The following is a 19,672-nucleotide window of genomic DNA, read 5'->3' as shown; positions in this document are numbered from 1 at the left end:
GTTCAAAGGATACTCACATATATAAAGGCATTGCCAGCGCAAGGTATTTACTATTCCAAAAATAATAATATTTAGATTAAAGCTTTTTCTAATTCTGATTGGGCCTCATGCATTACAACACGTCGATCCACCACTGGATTCCTTGTTTACCTTGGAGAATCGTTGCTGTCATGGAGAACCAAGAAATAAAGTACAGTGTCAAGATCTTCTTCTGAAACTGAATATAGAGCTCTTGCAACTACCTGTTGTGAAGTACAATGGCTCAGCTATCTTCTTGAAGATCTTCATGGTAACCAGCAACAATGCAAGCCTTTTTTGTGATAGCCAATCTGCACGTCACATTGTACACACCAATAGTTTTCATGAAAGAACTAAACACATAGACATTGACTGTCATGTGGTGAGGGAGAAACTACAAGAAGGTCTCTTCCAGTTACTTCCAATCAGTTTTGAAAATCAATCAACAGACCTTCTTACAAAATCACTTGACAAAGAAAGGTTTCATAAGCTACCCTCCAAGCTTGGTGTCTGCAATATTCAACCACCAGCTTGAGGGGGATTTTAGTGTTTTTGTCCTTTTGTTTTTTTCTTAGTTTGGATTTTGTTGATTTTTGTTTACCAAAGCTCATTAGAGTTTTTTTCTTCCCTTTTGTAATATAAAACCATGACATCAACATATGCATAGAATATATTAAATAAAATTCTGTTTTTCCATAATTGATCTCTGTGCACGGCTTCTCACTTCTCTATCTTATCCCTTTTGATCAAGAAAGGTGCAAAAGATGTTTTGACAAAAAAGTTCTCATAAAACATGGTTCCAACCATCTTCTGGATAGTTTTATTATTTGTTTCCACAACTCATTTGCTCAAGGTTGTTTACGGTGAGGACAGATTGCGTGCATGCTATTAGAATACAAAACATCTCAAACTCCCTATTTTTTTTAACTCAGTTCCATGATTACTTCTAGTGTTAGAGATAGAGAATCTTGCTTGTTTTATATACCTTTGCAAAATACTTCTAACGTGTTATAAATATATTTATATTATTTATCCAATTTTATACAATATTTAAATTAAAAGTAAGAATAATTTTTCAATTTTTTTACCTTACTAATATTCAGCTAATTAATTTAATAATTTATATATACCGTTAAAATTGTTATTAGTAATTCAAGTTATTAAATTAAGAATTAAAATGATTAAATTTACAATTAAAATTATTAAATTAATAATTAAAATGATTAAATTAAAATTTCAAATTATTTTTTATATTCATATTAATTTAAATTACTGATATTAATTTTTAATATTAAAAAGTTTAAGTATGATTTAAATTAATAATAATTTTCACATATTTAATTCATTAGATAATATTTTAAACAATATTTTAAATTTAATATTTAAATTAAACCTTTAATATTTTTATTAATTTATGTCAGCAGAAATATTAACTTTTAATAATACTCATAAACTTTAGTTAAATGACAAAGTTTTAATAATGTTATTTAATATTAATTCATATTAAAATATCCTATAAATTATAAAATTTAAATAAGAACATGTTAGAAATCGACTTTGAGAGATCCAGTTCCAAATCAATTTCTACAAATAACAGAAATAGACTAGAAATCTTGATTTCTAAACTGAAAATAACATGTAATATTTGATAATCATCTATCTATCTATATATATATATTACATATCTATTTCATTCTTAAGTATATTGTAAAATAAAAAATTAAAAAATTAATTATTCAAATATTAAAAATAATTACGCACATGCATAAAAAATAAAATACAAATTACTCACATTTTTAACAATACAATATATTATAAACTATCTGTTGTTTATATTTTATGTAATCACCCTTTTTAATCTTATTTTTTAAAACTACTATTTCCTATTAGTTTTCTTAATGATATTGCTTGAAAAAATTATTTTGAAAAAAGATTATTTTGGGAAATGATTTTTCGCCCATAACACGAAGTTATTATAAAAATAATAAATTTTTAATAAAAATCATGAATAGTTGTTCTAAATGTGGTGATAAATCAGATCATCCTATAATACTTAATATAAATATACTGAAAAATTAAATATGTTGTATAAGATAGAGACGGAAAAGTTGATAATAAATTAAGAAGGGAAAAGGAGTAGAATGAAAGAATATTAAAATATTAAAATAATATTAGAGATAGTGAAGGGAAAGATTTAGAAGTGTATTTATGTGATTTTTAGTGATAATAAGAGAGGGAGTAATAAAAAGGTTGTAATCACCGAAGCAGTGTGATTGAGGCTTCTCTCTCTCTCTCTGGGTTTTGGGAGAAATATAACTACCGTGTCGGAGGGGGAGCGTTCCCTTCGGTGGCTACCACCAACTCCACCTCCTACAGCAACAAATCCCTTCATTCTTCAACCTTTCTTTCATTCATTCATTTCTTCATTATGCTCCTCTTCTCAAGCTTTTAACCTCTCTCGCTTCTCATGCCCTATCCCTGCCACCCTACCACCCAAGAACCTTCTACAAGCACCCGTAAGTTCCTAAGCCCTAATTCCTTATCAAAATCTCATCTTTTTTTGTTGGGTCTTTAATCTTTGTATTCCCCCCTCATGCCCCTATTGCTGCTTCAACTTGGTTCCTAGGGTTTCTTTTGTTTTTTCCGTTCTGTTTACTTAGTTTTGTTTTGATGAACTAGACTGTGTTACTTTATTGAATTATGCATTTATTTGGTCATTAATTGAGATTGAAAGTTCCAAGTTTGATCAGAAGTCTCTTGTGTATTTTGGTTTTGTGGTTAGGAAAGTGTGGTCCAGATGGCATGGGTGGAAGATAAAGACGGGGATAATGGAAGGGAAAATAAATTGGTTGGGGAAAATGGGTTTTTGAAAGTGACTGAACGTTCGTCTGATGGTTCTGTTGGGGATGTGGGTTCGGTGAGTAAGAGATGTGAAGGGAAGGGTGATGTTTCGTATGCAAACATCCTGCGTTCTAGGAACAAGTTTGAGGATGCTCTTGCTCTGTACGAGCGTGTGCTGGTGGACGATGGTGGGAATGTGGAGGCTCTTATTGGAAAAGGAATATGTTTGCAGATGCAGAATGTGGGTAGGCTTGCTTTTGAGAGTTTTAATGAGGCGATCAGGTTGGATCCTCAGAATGCTTGTGCTCTCACACATTGTGGTATTTTGTACAAAGACGAAGGCCGCCTCATGGAGGCCGCTGAGGTATGTCCATGCTGCCAAGTTGAATAGTTTCAATGATTAAATGAATAGCATATTTGTATTTTCAATACTGTTTGTTGAAGAGTGGAGATGCTTTAGCTGCTTGCTTAATGAGTTTTCCTATTTTCATATGAAGATTGTGCTTAACTAACCTATGAAGTAATGATTATAGATTTATTCTTGATTACGTTGCGCATGATTGGACATCTATTATATTGTGTTGTGTTAGGCATAATCATATACTGTTATAATTATATAAGTAAGGACTAGATCCTTTAAGATCATGAAATATCTATATCTATATCTATAGGATCGGGAATGTTTTCATTTGATTAAGAAAGTGAACATTAAGCCTAATCTAACCTCACAAAATCGGCATATAAAGTGAGGTTTGCATCCACTTATAATCTAGCCTTATCCCTAGTCGATGTGTGCTTTTCAACTCATACCCTCACACCAATGAATGAACATCTCAAGTGTGGGACCAGAGGGTAACCGGATAGCGGGTGACACACGAGGCCTAACAAACTTGACTAGGGTAGATTCTGAATGATTTTGATACCATCTTAAGAAAGCGAAATCTAAGCCTAACTCTATCACAAATTCAGCTTGTAAGGTGAGAATTGAACTCTTATAAACTATAATTTGACCTTAACTCTAGTCAATGTGGCTTTTCTATATATTTATTCCTATATCATATGTTTGTTATTAGAGAATATCAATTCTCTTTTGTTTATTGTATTGATTCTTTTTCTCAGTATAAATAAAACATTTTGTTGTCTAAAAAACGCTCAATTTTTGTTCAATGTCTTTCTTTTTCCTATATTTTAATATGGTATTTAGAGCTTAACTATGCAAGTGTTATGAATCATTATTTACACCCCACTCAAACATACCATTTGTCTCCATGAGACATGTGCATCAGTTTGGAGTGAGACATGTCCCTTTATACCAATGTCACAAAGTGTTTGTATGGCGTGTGTCAAGATGTCTTAACTCTTCTTGCTCCAAGACAATTGGAGGGTCTTATGTATGCTTATCTTGGCAGCTTCATGTTGCTTTACATGATTTTTGTGAGCTCATTCCACCATCTCAACGTGTGAAGAAGGAATTTGAGAACTACATACAATACATTTTTTAAGACCTTGGACTTGTATTGGTTGCCATAAGAGCATGTTGTTACATGTGTTCAGATTTGGGAATCACTACTAAACCCTACTATGACTTATGTATCATCCATGCTCCTTCGTGTTCTTCAAAAATAAATGTGGAGATGCATACTATTAGAATAGGTCATCCTAAATAGACTTTACTAAAAATTGCTTTGTGCTATACCTAGTTTCTAGATATGACCTTATTCTTTTTTCTTTCCCCTCATTTATTGTATTTGAACTTCTAATGTTATTATAAATATGATAACATAAAAGAGGGGAATCAAGCTCTCTAATTTATTCTCAATTCTTTTGTATTCATTTCAAGTTGGTATCAAAGTGGGTCGATCTTGCGTTGCCTCTCTATGTTTGTTTGACAGAGAAAATGCTGTCTGATCATTGTTTGTCATTGTCTGTTGTTGAGCATCATAGTTTCATTGAAGTTAGGGTTTTGGTGCGTCTCAAGCAACGCGATCCAACCTTGGTTTTTTGTTAGACTCACCATTGTGCATTGTCTTCTTCTTGGTTGACCTAAGCGTGTGTGTCTCATGTGTGACCTTTTGGTGGTCATAATCCTTTTGAACCACCGCCACTGGACTCGTTAGAGCCTTTGGAGGGAACATTTCCGACCTTGGTTATTTCTTTTGGTACTATTTAGTGTGACGGGGTTCCTCACTATTTATCTCCTTTGTCTTTCGAGCTTCATCCTCTCTCTCATAATCTTCCTCCACTACTATTTGTTGTTTTTATAGTTGACTTTGGCTGTGGTATGTAGACTACTAGTACTCATTATATTTTGAGATAAATTAAAGTTGTTGTTTGCGGTTAGTTATTGGGTTGCTACTACGATGGTTGGATATTGGATTATAATCAGTGTGCTGGCTTGTTGAGTTGGGTATTAGTTTAGACCCTTTAGGTTGCTGTAATTCTAATTACTTGTCAATCCCTCTTTCAATAGGTCTTCCTTTACTCGGGTGCTAACGTCCTCAATGCTCCTTTTGTAGGAGATTTGGCTACACTCGAATTAACTTCTCCTTACATGGTTTTCCTAACAAGACATCGAACATCCTTCAATCTAATAAGGTCGAACCTCAATTTACTAACGAAGAAAATCAGGAATATCTCAAGTTAAAGTCTAGTAGCCAAGCACATTTTTTCACCCATTCTATTTTGTCAAAAGCTTGCTTTTCTCAAACCTTGGAGTGTCAAAGTTAATGGATAATTGATTCAGGTGCATTTGTTCACATTTCTAGTGATCAAGGTTGTCAAACTCGAGAGTCTATGTAGACTCGTGAGAGTCCAGTAGACTCAACTCGTAAACTTGTAAGAGTTTACTTTCACATGAAAAAAATATTTACATCAATTTTTCATAATTAAAAAAAAAGCACTGCAAACAAAAAAAATAATTTGCACCTCATTTAAATAAATAAAAACCCAATTTGGTGCAACCCAATAAAAGAAAAAAACCCTAATTCCCTAAATCACACCACAGAAGAATGCAACCCTAATTCCAGCACCACCGTCGACCTGCCACCCGTGACCACCCCAACCGCACGAACCGCCACCACCACGCGACCTCCTCTGCACAATCGCCACCACCGCGCAACCTGCTCCACTCAATCACCACCACGTCGCACTTTTTCAAAGAAGACGCACGACCTTCACACTCCAGAGAAGACATAACACCACCAAAACGAATGTCAAACAAAACGAAACGTGAACCCTAAATACACCGTTTTGGGTTAAAACAAAAACCCAGTTGAACTCGCCAACTCGGAGCATACCTGCGAGTTTGAAAAATTTCACCGAGTTCACTCCGAGTCTGCCGAGTTTACTCAAAATCCGAGTCTACTACCGAGTTAACTCGGTAAGGGTATGTGGACACGTAAACTCGGCTGAGTCAGCGAGTTGACTCGTGAGTTTGACAACCTTGCTAGTGATGGTTCCTTATTTTCTTCTTTTTCTCATCCTAAAATTCGTCATGTTGTTACTTTAGCCAATGGATCCAAAGTTACCTCTCAAGGTGTTGGTCAAATCTCCCTTTCTCTGTCTTTGAACCTAAAACATGTTCTTCTTGTCCTTAACTGTGCTTTTAACCTAATTTCCTCAAGTCAATTAACCAAATCCTTAAAATGTTGCATATCCTTTGATGCAAATTCTTTTGTTATACAAGAGTGTGGTACATGTCAACTGATTGATGAAGGACATGAATCTGGAGGACTCTATTGTCTTGGTATTAGACCATTAGTGTCTTGTTTAGCATTTGCATCTCCTAATGTTTTGCATGATCGCTTGGGTCATCCACATTTATCAAAATTGAAAAGGATGATTCATGAACTTAACAAACTCCAAATCTTAGAATGTCAGTCATGGCAATTAGGAAATCTGTTTGGTCTTCTTTTCAAACAAGAACTAAAACAAGATGCAACTCTGTCTTTCCATAATTCAATTTGACAGTTGGGTTCCAAGTTAAGTAACATCCTTTGGGTTTCGTTATTTTGTCTCTTTTATTGATGGATATTCTTGTGCTTTGGTTTACTTAATGAAAGATAGGTTTGAACTTTTGAATATCTTTGGGTCTTTCCCTAGTTAAATTAAAATCCAATTTGGCCAACTGATCAAGATCTTAAGGAGTGGTAATGCCCACTGATACTTTTGTTTTTCTTTTTCTACTCTTTTACGTTAGCATGGTATTTTACATTAGTTCGACTTGTTTTTTAATGCCAATTTACCTGTCCATCGTTGAGGTGATTCCATTCTTAGTGCTTGTTATCTTGTTAATAACATGCCCTCTTCTTCTTTGGAGAAAAAAATTCCCAATTCCATTGTGTTTCCAAATGAACCTCTTCTTTCCATTTCTCCTTAAAGTCTTTGCTTGTGTGTTTTGTACATGATATGTCTCTAGGTTTGGACAAACTTTTAGCATGAGTTTTCAAATGTGTCTTCTTAAGATATTCTCGTATTTAAAAAGAGTATTGATGTTATTTCCCTAACACTAAATAATATTATATGTATGCAAGTGTCATCATTTTTAAAGAAACTATGATGCTCTAGACGCAATCCTCATACTATTTACAATTTTCTAGCTATCATCGTTTGTCTCCTTCTTGTTCTCTTATCTCCTTTATATCTTCTATTACAATTTCTAGAAATGTGAAAGAAGTGATTGATCATCCTGGATGACGTCAAACCATGATTGTTGAAATGCAAATCCGTGAATATCATGGTACATGGGATTTAGTTCCTCTTCCATTCAGAAAGAAGACAATTGGTTATTGTTGTTGTGTCTATTCCATCAACGTTGGATTTAGTGGTGAAGTTGATCATCTTTGTTGAAATGTAATGTTAATTTTTTTCTTTATGTCCTATATATACATGAATAATAGTCCAATAATGTAGGTTCAATACAATGTATTTTAGTCCTCACATTTGTTCTAGTTGGTATATCAGAGCAAGTTCTCACATTTGTTCTAGTTGGTATATCAGAGCAAGTTCGATTCTGCTTTGTCTTCGCTGTCTCCTATGGCATTTGTCATCGTCACCAATGTCATCTGCCATAGTTCAGTAATAAAAATTTAGGGTTAGGTGCGCCTTGAGGTGTTTGAGAAACCGATCAGCCATGTGCCGATCTACACGCTTATCGGTCAAGCACACACTACTTTCCAATCATCAGAACCTCTCGTTGGCACCTTTGTCTAACTTGCCAAACTTTGCTGTCTCCTTTTTTGACCTCCTTGTACTGTTTTGATGCACCTTTATGTGCTCTCATGGTTTTAGGGTTTCTCTAATCTGTCTCATGTTTGGTCATTGTTCTTCTCAGAAATGGCTTCAATAGGGTTTGGTCCTTTCTTCTTGGCTATTTCGATCATTACAAGTGCAAGGTTCAATTGGAAGAACAATTAGTCGTCTTGGTCTGCCTATGTAGAATTATGGTCCCTTGGTCAAGGATTCCAATGCCCACTTAGAAACTGAATTGAACTCAATTCTTGATGGAGATAGATCCCAATGACAAAAGATTGATTTCCAAGTATGTGCTATTTTGTGAGTTGGACCTGATGTTTTAAAGATGCTCAAATCCTTCAAATCGTGTTTTCGCTTTTTGGAAGAATGTACAAGAAAGTTTTGCTAATGATATCTAACATGTCTTTAATGCAACTCAAAGAGTATCTTCTTTCAAACAGACCAACCATGGTATGGTCTTCAGTTTGGTAGACTCATTAGAGGAACTCAACAAGAAACTAGATAGATATTATATGGTTTTGATTATGAGAAAATTACATTTAGATTTTGATCATGTTCGTGATCAAATGCCTTCTATGGATGCTTTAATTACTGGACTTTTCTAGGTGCCTAATCTGATGAAAGATGATAATCAAATTGAAGTTATTGAAACGTCCACAATGGCAGTCTCTTGTTAAAGAGGAGGTCAGACCATACAAGGAGGATGTTGTGGTAGGAGTTGACATCCTCATTGCTTATATTGCAAGAGAATGAGTCATACTCAAGAAAATTTTCATTCCCAGTAGGGTTTTCCAAACAAAGTTGCTCTTGCATCTAAATCTGAAAAATAAGAATACATAATTTTTGATGAAGAGTACCAAGAATGTTTGCGAAATCAATCAATAAAGGTCAATCTTGTTCAATGCCAAGTGTGCTTTATTTATATTGAGGAACAGGAATCAATACAATAAATTGAGGAGAGTTGATATCCTCTCATAACAAAGATATGATATGAGAATGAATAAAAATGTTCCTAATAATATGCTTATAATCTAGATATTTCTGATTATATAGGATCGATTCCTTATTTCCATAATTATAACAGGAATATTTGATGTTTGTTAAAAGTGGTTAGGAGTTAGTTACCACCATGTTGACAGAGTTAGTTAAAAGTAAGAGAGGTTTGTATAAAATTAGAATTGGAAAGAGAAGGTGTATAGGAAATATACTGTAGGGAGATATCTGGTCCCACGAGGAATGAGAGCTTTTCATTTCTTTAATGTCTTACATTTTTGAAATTCTCGTTGTTTTATTCTTCTGAAAAATTCATCTTTTCTTTTTTTCCCAATCCAGTTTCTATGACCATGATTTCTATATGCTTAGGAATCTTCAGTCCCACTGATTATTGAGCAAGGTGTTTTCTTTTCCAGGCCATTTCAGTTGTATAAGTAACATAATATTGGCTAATGTGTCAGTGAACTTCTTTTTCTTTTAGAAATATGCATTAAATCCAACAATTTTTAATTGGAGAATTCAGATACTAAAACTGCATGCCTTATTTTACTTAATTTTAGATCATGAAGATGTGCTTTTTCCTGTAATTATTCTTGTATCTGTTCTGGTATGTGGCTTTGGTACGTTGAATTAAGAATGTAAACATTTTCTTATATTTGTAGATTAGGGCATGAGGCTACGATTGGTTTATGGTTTAGAGGTACCTGTGGGTTTGGGTATTATGGGGTATGCATAGCTTAACCTATATATTCTTAGTGCTACGTGCCTGTGTCACAAAGTTTTAAAAGTTATCTCATTGTTCAATAAGTTTTCCATGCTAGTGTCCTGGGAAGTTGGTTGAAATTGGCATTGAAGTTATTGAAGGAGTGATAAGAGGAACATTTTCCGAAAACTGTTTCGACATCACTTTCCTCTTAAGGACACTTTGAAGAGCTTATAAAAAAAAGCCTTATGACATTCCAATTAGTTTTTTAGCTTTTTTTGATAAGCTTTATAAAGAAGCTTTGTCAAAAAAATAAACCTTTTTTCTAGCCTATTCGGTTAAATTTACAGTCAAGCTTCCGAGTTTCTAACCTAGTCACTAAGATTTATAGTCAAGCTTGAGTCATTTGATAAGTGCTGAGCTGCTGAATAAGTGCATAAATAAAATATTTACTCAAACAAACCCTTGTTTCTATACAATGAATTTAATAATAAATACAAATGATATAATTTTCCAGATTACTAAATTTGCATGACATACTAAACTCTGCCACCAATACTGAACTTAGACATAATGCTACACATTGCTATCACAAGTCAATTGATAGTATAATGATTTGCTTGGAACAGTCATATCAAAAGGCTTTACAAGTGGATCCTTCATACAAAGCAGCTGCAGAGTGCCTAGCCATTGTTTTAACAGATATCGGTACCAACATAAAGCTTGCAGGAAACACTCAGGAAGGAATTCAAAAATATTTTGAAGCTCTCAAGATAGATCCACACTATGCTGTAATTCTCCCTCATTTCCTTCATTTAACCTTTATTGTTAAATACTATTTAAATTTATTTGGCTTGCTGTGTCCTTGACATGGAATGTTTTTTTCTTTTTATCTATGCTTGCAGCCGGCATATTATAACCTTGGTGTGGTCTATTCTGAAATGATGCAATATGATATGGCCCTTAATTTCTATGAAAAGGCTGCATTAGAGCGGCCGATGTATGCCGAAGCATACTGTAACATGGGTGTAATATATAAAAATCGTGGTGATTTGGAAGCAGCTATTACTTGTTATGAGAGGTAATACATATCTAGAGCCTGTACTTCTTTTTTATGGGACACTTAATTTTAATATCTTTTCAATGTGTTTTATGATTAGTTTATTTTTGCTCAGTAATTTATAATCAACTTCTTATTTGCAAAACTTTTGAGAGAAGGAATACAATGATTTTTGCCTAAAATTTAATTTCCAAACATGTACTTAATGACTTGACTTCTGCTGTTACATTCTATGATCAATTAATGTTTTGTGTCAGGTGTTTAGCTGTTTCACCTAATTTTGAGATCGCAAAGAATAATATGGCTATAGCTTTAACAGATTTGGGAACAAAGGTGATGCATATGTTATCCTACTTGTTTTGGAGCAACCCTAGTGATATTTTCTTTTAAATGACATCTTGTTTCTATAAAAGAAGAAATAATATGACTATTAAGATGAATTATAATGCAATGGTAATTGTTGATAAGCTACATTATAATATTGTAATTAATTACACGTGTACTACTAGAAGTTGTTTGAAGATTCTAGAGATCTCTTTGAATCATTACTTTAGGGTTGAGGTTCTCCATATATAAAGATTGATGTATTGTTTCAAAGTACCAATTCAATAAAAATCATCTCTCATTGAGTTTAATCTTTTTCATGTTGGTATCAGAGCTCCTGATCTTGGGGGCTTTGCATCCACATTTCTTCCACCTTTTTGAATTGTCATCTTAGCTACAATTTCCTTTTTTAGGGTTACCTAAAGTGCACCCATTTCCTTTGATTATTGAGGTTGCTTGAAGTGCACCGAACTTGTGTTTCATGACAACCATGGTTTTCGTCGCCAATGTAGGAGCTTCCAATTAGATTGTTGATCACACTAGAAGATTCGTTGTCCTTCAATCTGTTAATGGTTGAAGCCCACTACCATTGGAGTAGCCACATGTCTGCATATGCGTGTTCTCTGTGAGTGGGGTTCACTTGTCATGTGTTTTTGGAGTGTCTAAAACCCGTTTGCTTCGCCAGAGTCACCCTTAGATGTTCCAAACTTGCCATTCATTTGCCTTTTTGCGTCTCTCTCATTTGAAAGTAGCATTGTTCACAATACTATCTTATTTTCTTTTTGCTGCTCTCCGATCCTTAATCTACTCTTGGTCTATGTGAATGACATGACTGTTGCAGTAGATGGTGATCATGAAAAAAAAAATCTTGAAAGAAAAGCTTTTTGCTCACTTTGCGATGAAGGATCTAGGATTTAAAGTACTTCCTTGGGATAGAAGTTTCTTACTTGAAGTGAGACATTTATATCATCCAAAGGAAGTATGTTCTTGATCTTCTCAAAGAAACAAGATTGGTTGCAAAAGCACTAGAGTTCTTATAGAAAAAAACATAGAATTGGAGTGATGAAGTTTTGTGAATAAGGGCCAATATCAAAGACTTGTGGGGAATCTCATTTACTTAGCTTGCACCATACTTGATTGTAGTTAGTTAGTTCATGCATGACCTAAGGGAGAGACATTTACAGGCTACGAACTTAATCCTTCAATATTTGAAGACAAGTCCAGGAAGTGGATTATTGTTCAAGGCGAATGAAAAATTAAAAATTTAGGTGTATTTTGATGCAAATTTTTTAGGTAGTCACAAATAGGAGATCCACCTTAGGATATTGCATTTTTCTTGGGTGGAAATTTGATGACTTGTTGAAGTAAAAAACAAAATGTTGTTGCAAGGTTTGGTGCAAAGGCTAAATTCCAAACTATGACATGCGAGAGGTGTGAATTGTTATGATTATGACTGAGAATTATTTTGAATTATTTGGTTATAGCTTGCCAATTTATATTTACTATTTTCTTGTCTAAAATGATATTGGTTTGTAAGTTAACTTGCTTAAGGTGACAACTTTGAGTCACCTTGTCTTATGGAGATGATTGGTTTGGTGTAGGTTAAATTGGAGGGTGATATCAACCGTGGTGTGGCTTTCTATAAGAAAGCTTTGTATTATAACTGGCATTATGCTGATGCTATGTATAATCTTGGGGTTGCTTATGGTGAGATGCTTAAGTTTGATATGGTATACCTCTCAATCCATATTTTTAAGTGTGCATCTTCATCTATGATAGTAAATATTAACATACAACATTCTTGTATTACTAAATTAATTGCTTTATTGGAAAATTGTTTATACTACTAGGCTATTGTGTTCTATGAACTTGCCTTCCACTTCAATCCGCATTGTGCGGAAGCTTGTAACAATCTAGGTGTCATATATAAAGATCGTGACAACCTTGATAAAGCAGTGGAGTGTTACCAGGTAATGACAGTCATGCCAATTGTTTCATCCTTGTTGGAGTATTGGCATAGATTTTCTTATCAAAACTTTTTTTTTTTTCTCTTGTAATACAGCTTGCTTTGGGAATCAAACCTAACTTTTCACAGTCATTAAATAACCTTGGTGTTGTATACACTGTCCAGGTTATGTATTTGTGCATTTCTTAAAATTTGGAGTTAATCATATGCTTTCAATTACTGATTTCATTCTCCTTTTTTATCCAGGGTAAAATGGATGCTGCTGCAAGTATGATCGAGAAAGCTATCATTGCAAATCCAACATATGCAGAGGCATACAATAACTTAGGTATTTTTTTGTATCTTTAATTTATAATTTGTTTGTTTTGGGGTCACCTAATGGGATAAGGCTGTTGTATTATTGTTTGGTCATTGTGGGTTTAATTGAGATTATGGTTGGGATTGTGAAGGGCTCACAAGATAAATTGTGGGATTGCAACATTGATCATGGATCTTACATCTATGTAAATACTATATATATATGATTAAAAAAAAATAGTCACAATTGTGAGTGAAGGATAAAAATGTGAAACCCTAGGTGAATGAGAAAAAGGGACACTTTGAGTTGTATGTGTTCGTGCAACTTTACCTATGGTATAGTCAAGCAATTGGAATAACAACAACTGGTCAAATTTTCTCTTGGAAAGTTGGTTTTTAGCAGACAACTGCTGTGAGTGAAGGACAAAAATGTGAAACCCTAGGTGAAGGAGAAAAAGTGACACTTTGAGTTGTATGCATCCGTGCAACTTTACCTATGGTATAATCAAGCAATTGGAATAACAACAATTGGTCAAATTTTCTTTTGGGAAGTTGTTGCTTTTAGCATACAAGAAGGAAGGAGAAACGTGACATCAATTACGTAGTTATGCGAAACCAATTATACTAAGGAGAACATTTTTTTTTGAGCTTGGGTTTTAACACAAACTCATTGACCTCATAACACAACACAACACGAAAACATGGTATTCCACCATTTCCACGATCTTCGATGGTGATCCTACCAGTCCCTCTCGTGGCATGACCTTTCATTTCATGGGCTCTAAATTTGCACATGGTGAGGAAAATCATGAAATTGTGCGCTTCCACCATGTCTTAAATCATGATTTTGACTGCACTAGTGCCTTTGCTATGGCATAAATATTGTTTTAATTCTAAAAATAGATTAAAATGTATTCATTTTTCATATTTTAGCTTACGTCGAGTTGTTTGGAATGACGAATAAGCTAACTATCCATAGTCTATTTTGTGCTTTGTTTGGATATAGGACTAGGGAAGATAAGTTTTTGACTAATCCCTTCCCACCTTAGTAGTGTAATAAAAAATCCACTATGGCGGTGAAATTGGTGGCAGAGTTGTAGCTTGCCGCCACAACATGGTGATGACGATGTCATGGTAGCCGGGGCCACTTTTGCTGTCATGAAATAGTATCACGGAACGAACATGGGGGAAGTTGTGGAGTGGCAACAAGGTGCCCGAGCGATATGGAGTAATACTGGCACCTGTGTGAAACAAAGTAGTAGGAACAACAACCATGCCAAATGAAGGAGAAGAAGGCTTAAGTTTGTGTGACCCAACCCGATACGAGACAATGAACCCTAATGTTCTTTCTTTAAATCTTATTTTCCCAATGGGCGAAATTTTTTTCTTTTACAAAATAAGTTGGGCTATTCAACCTGACCCAAACCAAACATCACAACAAAATAATGACCTAATCCACACATTAAACTAGCAATCTCTATTATTATGCAGTCTTGTTGCTGCGGACGTTGTTGCCACCGCATGCTTCTGCTGACCCTGTTGTTTCCGTCACAATTTACATTGATGCAATCGTTGCTGTTTTTGCATCTGCCGTTGCGGATTGCAAGTCTACCATATGCATATTGAACCAACAACTCCTTCACTATGTTTTGTTATTTTTTGTTTTGAACATGAAATTTGTGGTGTTTTAATTTCTTTTTATTGTTATTTAAATTCCTTAGACATGTTATTATTATTAGTTGTTGATTGTTTTTCGTTATCTTCGAATTACAATTATGTTTCTAGATTTTTGAAAATAATGTATATGTATGTAGTACAATTTTAATATTATCTATATGTATATGTTTTATTTCATTTTTTTTTTCGTGATGCTTTTGCCATATCCCGATACGTCTTTTATATATTTTCGTAATGGGTTTTAGGGTCTTTGATATTTTTCGTTATCCAACATTGATAACATTGCACCACACTCTTTAGGTAAGGGGAGCTTATGTACTTATTTTGTTAACTTAAATCATAAAGTGACTTCCTTTGGAGAATTCTTCTCTTAGGTGGGCATATTTTTAAGTGGCCATTCTTGTCCTTCTTGCTTAGCCTCAGTGGTGCTTTAAGTTTTGTTATCAATGCTTATCCTTTGTGGTGCTCTCTAGCTTATTATTGATGGTGTTGTGACATGATTCAATGTTTGGGAAGTAGAGTTTTCTCTTTTACAGTTACTTTTGTGGTGAGCTAGGTTAGAAGTGGCTATTGTCCATACTTGCTTATCTCATGGAGTTGAGTAGTGCAAGATTCTTCATATTTAGCATTCTTGATTCTTATCTTGAGTCCTTCGTTGTTAGTGATGAATCACCATCTTGCTTATCCCATGGAGTTTAAGTGCTGCAAGGTGTTTTTCCAAATCCTAGTATATTTTTTAAGATATTATCTTGTATTATTTTGTTTTCATTATTTCCGCAAAACAACCCAAGATCACATTTATCCAAGACTTTCTTCCAAGATTTATTAATGCAAGGCTTGAGGTAGTTGGTTCGCGATGAAGATAACCTCTCACCTCTCTTGGTCTACATCAAATATGCTCTCATCTTAGTTAGTTTGCAAGGTTGTGCTTTTTATTGACTTCCTGTTTGACATGTCAGCATAGTTGTAGCCTTGGTTATATGGCTTTTATCAATCATTACCTGTGTGATTGACTTGAAAATGATTTTCCTATGTGAAATTTTGTTAATAAAATCATCTAACTATCATATTGCTCGCTAACTAACTATGAATAGCATTATAGACTTAGGGTAGTTAGGAAAGGTAAGAATTATTAACTTGATCATTGGTCAGACCTTCCTTGGAAGTTCAGTGAAGGGGTTATTGGTAGATTAAATTTATGGAGATTGACCAAAAAGCAGGCTTCAAAGCTAAATTTGCTTTGACCCAAGATTGAGTTCTTAGATTTCTATTCCAAAGGAGTTTTGAAAAGTCATGACCATTGTAAGTCACTCATATTTACTTCATCTTTGGTCAAACCATTTTTGGTTGGATGTTTATCGAATGGTTTACAAGTAGATAAAATTTCTGGAGATTGACCAAATAGGCAGGCTACAAAGCTTATGTTGAAATGATATTACTACTGGTGAAAAATTATACCTAAATTTGTTTTGAACTAACACTGAGTTCTTAGAATTCTATTTCAAGGGAGTTTTGAAAAGTCGTGACTGATTGAGTTTACATTCTTTGCATGGTGGAGACTTGTGTTAGTTGTTGAACCCCAATTTATTTTTTCTATGTATGTAGTTACAATATATGATTTATATTACTGTGCATAGGTGAATGAAACTATAAGAACATCTTTTATCACATGCTCAATCATTTTGTATTCTTTTTGTGTAGGAGTTCTTTACAGAGATGCTGGTGATATCAGTCTAGCAATTAATGCTTATGAGCAATGTCTTAAAATTGATCCCGATTCCCGAAATGCTGGTCAGGTCTGATTCATTATTGGCAGATGTTTCATTCTTTTTGATTTTGTAAATTTTCAATAGCTAAAAGTTGCCATGGCAGGTGTGCATGAAACCATTAAATTGCTGTTTGCTTAGAATGTGTATTGAAACCAAAGTTTAAACCTGTCATTATTTCTTAAAGTTTATTGTCAATCAATAGATATTGAAAAACACAAAACAAAGAGACAATAAAGATTCAATTGTTATCGCTTTGATTCGTAACAAAAGGAGACCTATTTGACAACAAAACCAAATTTGAGTCAAATGAAATGCCACCCCTTTGTGCTCAAGATTGTCATTGGTGGCGGCTAGTGGGGTATAACGTTTTGGCCCACCATTGACTTGAACAATGACGGCGAACAACAACGATGACAACGATTAACAAGGCAACGGAAACATGGTTCCAAGATTGAGAGCTCTGATACCAACTTTAAAAATAAAAAGAATTATTTTATTGATATCAATCATATCAATTACATTCGCATAATCTCTACTTGTAATAACCAAAATCTTTAAAACAAGGAAATGATTATATGCTGAAATAAATGAGAAGATTTTGAAGATATTTTTTCTCATTACTAGGAAGATATTAAGAATATTTTTTAGGGTTGATTATTTTCTAATAATCAAAGCTATTTAGAGTCTATCCTCAATCAAGCTAATAATCAAAGATTTTGATGGGGTGTGATGGATATTCCACATCGACTAATAATTAAGCTTAATTATAATATATAAGTGGGGTCAACCTCACCTTACAATTTGGTTTTGTGAGGTTGAATTAGGCTGAAAGTATGCTTATTAAGAGAATTTGAGTGAATAGAGTTTGCATGTCTCAAGTGCTTTTCCTTATATATACTCTTTCAAGTTAGGCTTAGTTACTTATCTTTGCTTGTACATAAATAATGATTTATCCTGGAGATAGAATATTCTTATCTTCAAATTTCTGTGATGATTGCAAATAGATGGCTGCGAAATGGGGCTTTTTTAAAAAAAATTCAACTTCATATAGTTTTCTCATAATTTGGAAATCTTTTTTGATTATTTTTCATTAGTTGAGATTTGATATATGGTTGTGATGATTGGATTTGTTTTTTGCACGACTTATTTCTTTTAATTGTTTTTTCTACAATAATTGATATCTCTTTTTAATACAATAATGTGCAGAACCGTTTACTTGCAATGAATTATATAGATGAAGGAAATGACGACAAACTTTTTGAGGCTCACAGGTACAATTTTCTGTTGTGATATTTTAAACTTTAGTTATTGATTGTGGTTAATCAAATGGCATCATAGGTAACAATCAATCCATGACAACTTTAAAAATGTTCAATGAAAACAAATGATTTTCCTTGATGATGAGACAAATAATACTTTCACTGATTTCCTGATCAACTTCGTTTATTTTCATAAATATTTGGTAAACTCTAATAGTTTTGTTTGTAAAGAAAAAAAATGGACCTGAGTTATTACCTGAAACTGAAGCATATGTGCCATCTGTGTAGTGCCAGGGGTGTGAGATAGTTTGTGCCTTTATATTAGCTGTTGTAAGCATTGATGGTTCAAATGAAGAAAACTAAAGTAGAAACGTTTAAAGTAGAATTAATTTTCTTTTCTAGCTATGTACTAAGTAAGAAAGGAGATGAAATAGTGAAAACTCTGTTGTGTTTTAAAGGGATGAAAACATTAATTATCCGTGGTATGGACCAGTACTATGAAATTATTTCTGGTGACTTGGTTGTCAATCATAAAGCACATGGTCATTTTTTTTCGAAAAATAAGAATTTGAAATTTCTTTTAGCTCTTTAACTTGAATCGATTGTTTCGGTCCCTTGAACTAGTCATTGCATTCAAAACTTGTAATAGCCAGGAGTGTTTAGTTATGCAAAATGAATCCATTTATACACTTGAATAATTAAGATGGATAAAACACAGTGTATTCAACCTACACTGTTGTGCATTTATTTATGTATATATATTGGTTACAGAAAGATGGACACTTACCTAAAACTCTAACCCTCCTAAAGTTGGGTACACCCAAGAAATATTAATATAATGAACGTAGTCAGAAGAAGGCAAGGAGGATGAAGGATCCATGGTATGGGAATCTGTGGTGAAGGATCTAAGTCACAAGTATCTTTAGGCATGGATGATGGATTTATTGGTGTCCGACATTGGTACGTAAGAAGAGGTGGTGGAACAATGTTATGTACACATTGCGCTTGAGTTTAAGAGGAAGAAGGAATAATCAATGGATCACTGGACGCTACAGGAACGACATGTTGAGTAGATGAAGATTGTTCCATGAAGGACAAGAAAAAAAGTGTCCTCAAAGAAGGTAACATCAGACGTATAATACCTTATGGTTGTAGGAAAATAACATTTATAGCCCTTTTGAAAGTGAGAATATTTGAAAATGAAGCACTTAATAGCCTTTGTAGCAAGCATGTCAAGACTTGGAGGATATTATGAGCAAAACAAGTACACCTAAATACACATGGAGAGACATGATATAGAGGGTCATTTGGAAAAATTACAGTGAGGAATTTTTTTTTCTAGAGAGGAAGAAGGCATGCTATTGATCAGGAGACAAATAGTCTGCATCACCCTAACGATGAACATGAACATTAGAATTCAACATTAGACAGTGTGCAATTTTAATAAGATGTCTATTCTTCCTCTTTGCTATACCGTTTTGTTGTTGAGCGTGAGGACATGCTGACTGATGT

General features: G+C 33.9%; 1 protein-coding gene across 2 annotated transcripts in view; it reads left to right on the top strand.

The window, feature by feature from the left end:
- The first annotated feature begins 2,200 nt into the window (after positions 1-2,200).
- The window catches only part of LOC137828939 (probable UDP-N-acetylglucosamine--peptide N-acetylglucosaminyltransferase SPINDLY), a 31,965-nt gene continuing 14,493 nt past the window's right edge, over positions 2,201-19,672 (top strand). The window contains exons 1-11 of one of the 2 annotated variants that reach the window (XM_068635705.1): positions 2,201-2,534; positions 2,801-3,223; positions 10,438-10,599; positions 10,714-10,889; positions 11,126-11,201; positions 12,794-12,922; positions 13,043-13,162; positions 13,255-13,323; positions 13,405-13,486; positions 16,834-16,928; positions 18,108-18,172. In XM_068635705.1, coding sequence (XP_068491806.1) covers positions 2,816-3,223; positions 10,438-10,599; positions 10,714-10,889; positions 11,126-11,201; positions 12,794-12,922; positions 13,043-13,162; positions 13,255-13,323; positions 13,405-13,486; positions 16,834-16,928; positions 18,108-18,172 — 1,382 coding nt within the window. In that variant the 5' untranslated portion in view covers positions 2,201-2,534; positions 2,801-2,815. The remainder of the gene's footprint in view (positions 2,535-2,800; positions 3,224-10,437; positions 10,600-10,713; positions 10,890-11,125; positions 11,202-12,793; positions 12,923-13,042; positions 13,163-13,254; positions 13,324-13,404; positions 13,487-16,833; positions 16,929-18,107; positions 18,173-19,672) is intronic. The other variant, XM_068635706.1, reaches the window with a different exon arrangement.

This window comes from Phaseolus vulgaris, chromosome 7, assembly GCF_000499845.2.
Source record: "Phaseolus vulgaris cultivar G19833 chromosome 7, P. vulgaris v2.0, whole genome shotgun sequence".
Taxonomy (NCBI): Eukaryota; Viridiplantae; Streptophyta; class Magnoliopsida; order Fabales; family Fabaceae; genus Phaseolus; species Phaseolus vulgaris.
This window is presented reverse-complemented; position numbering and strand designations above follow the sequence as displayed.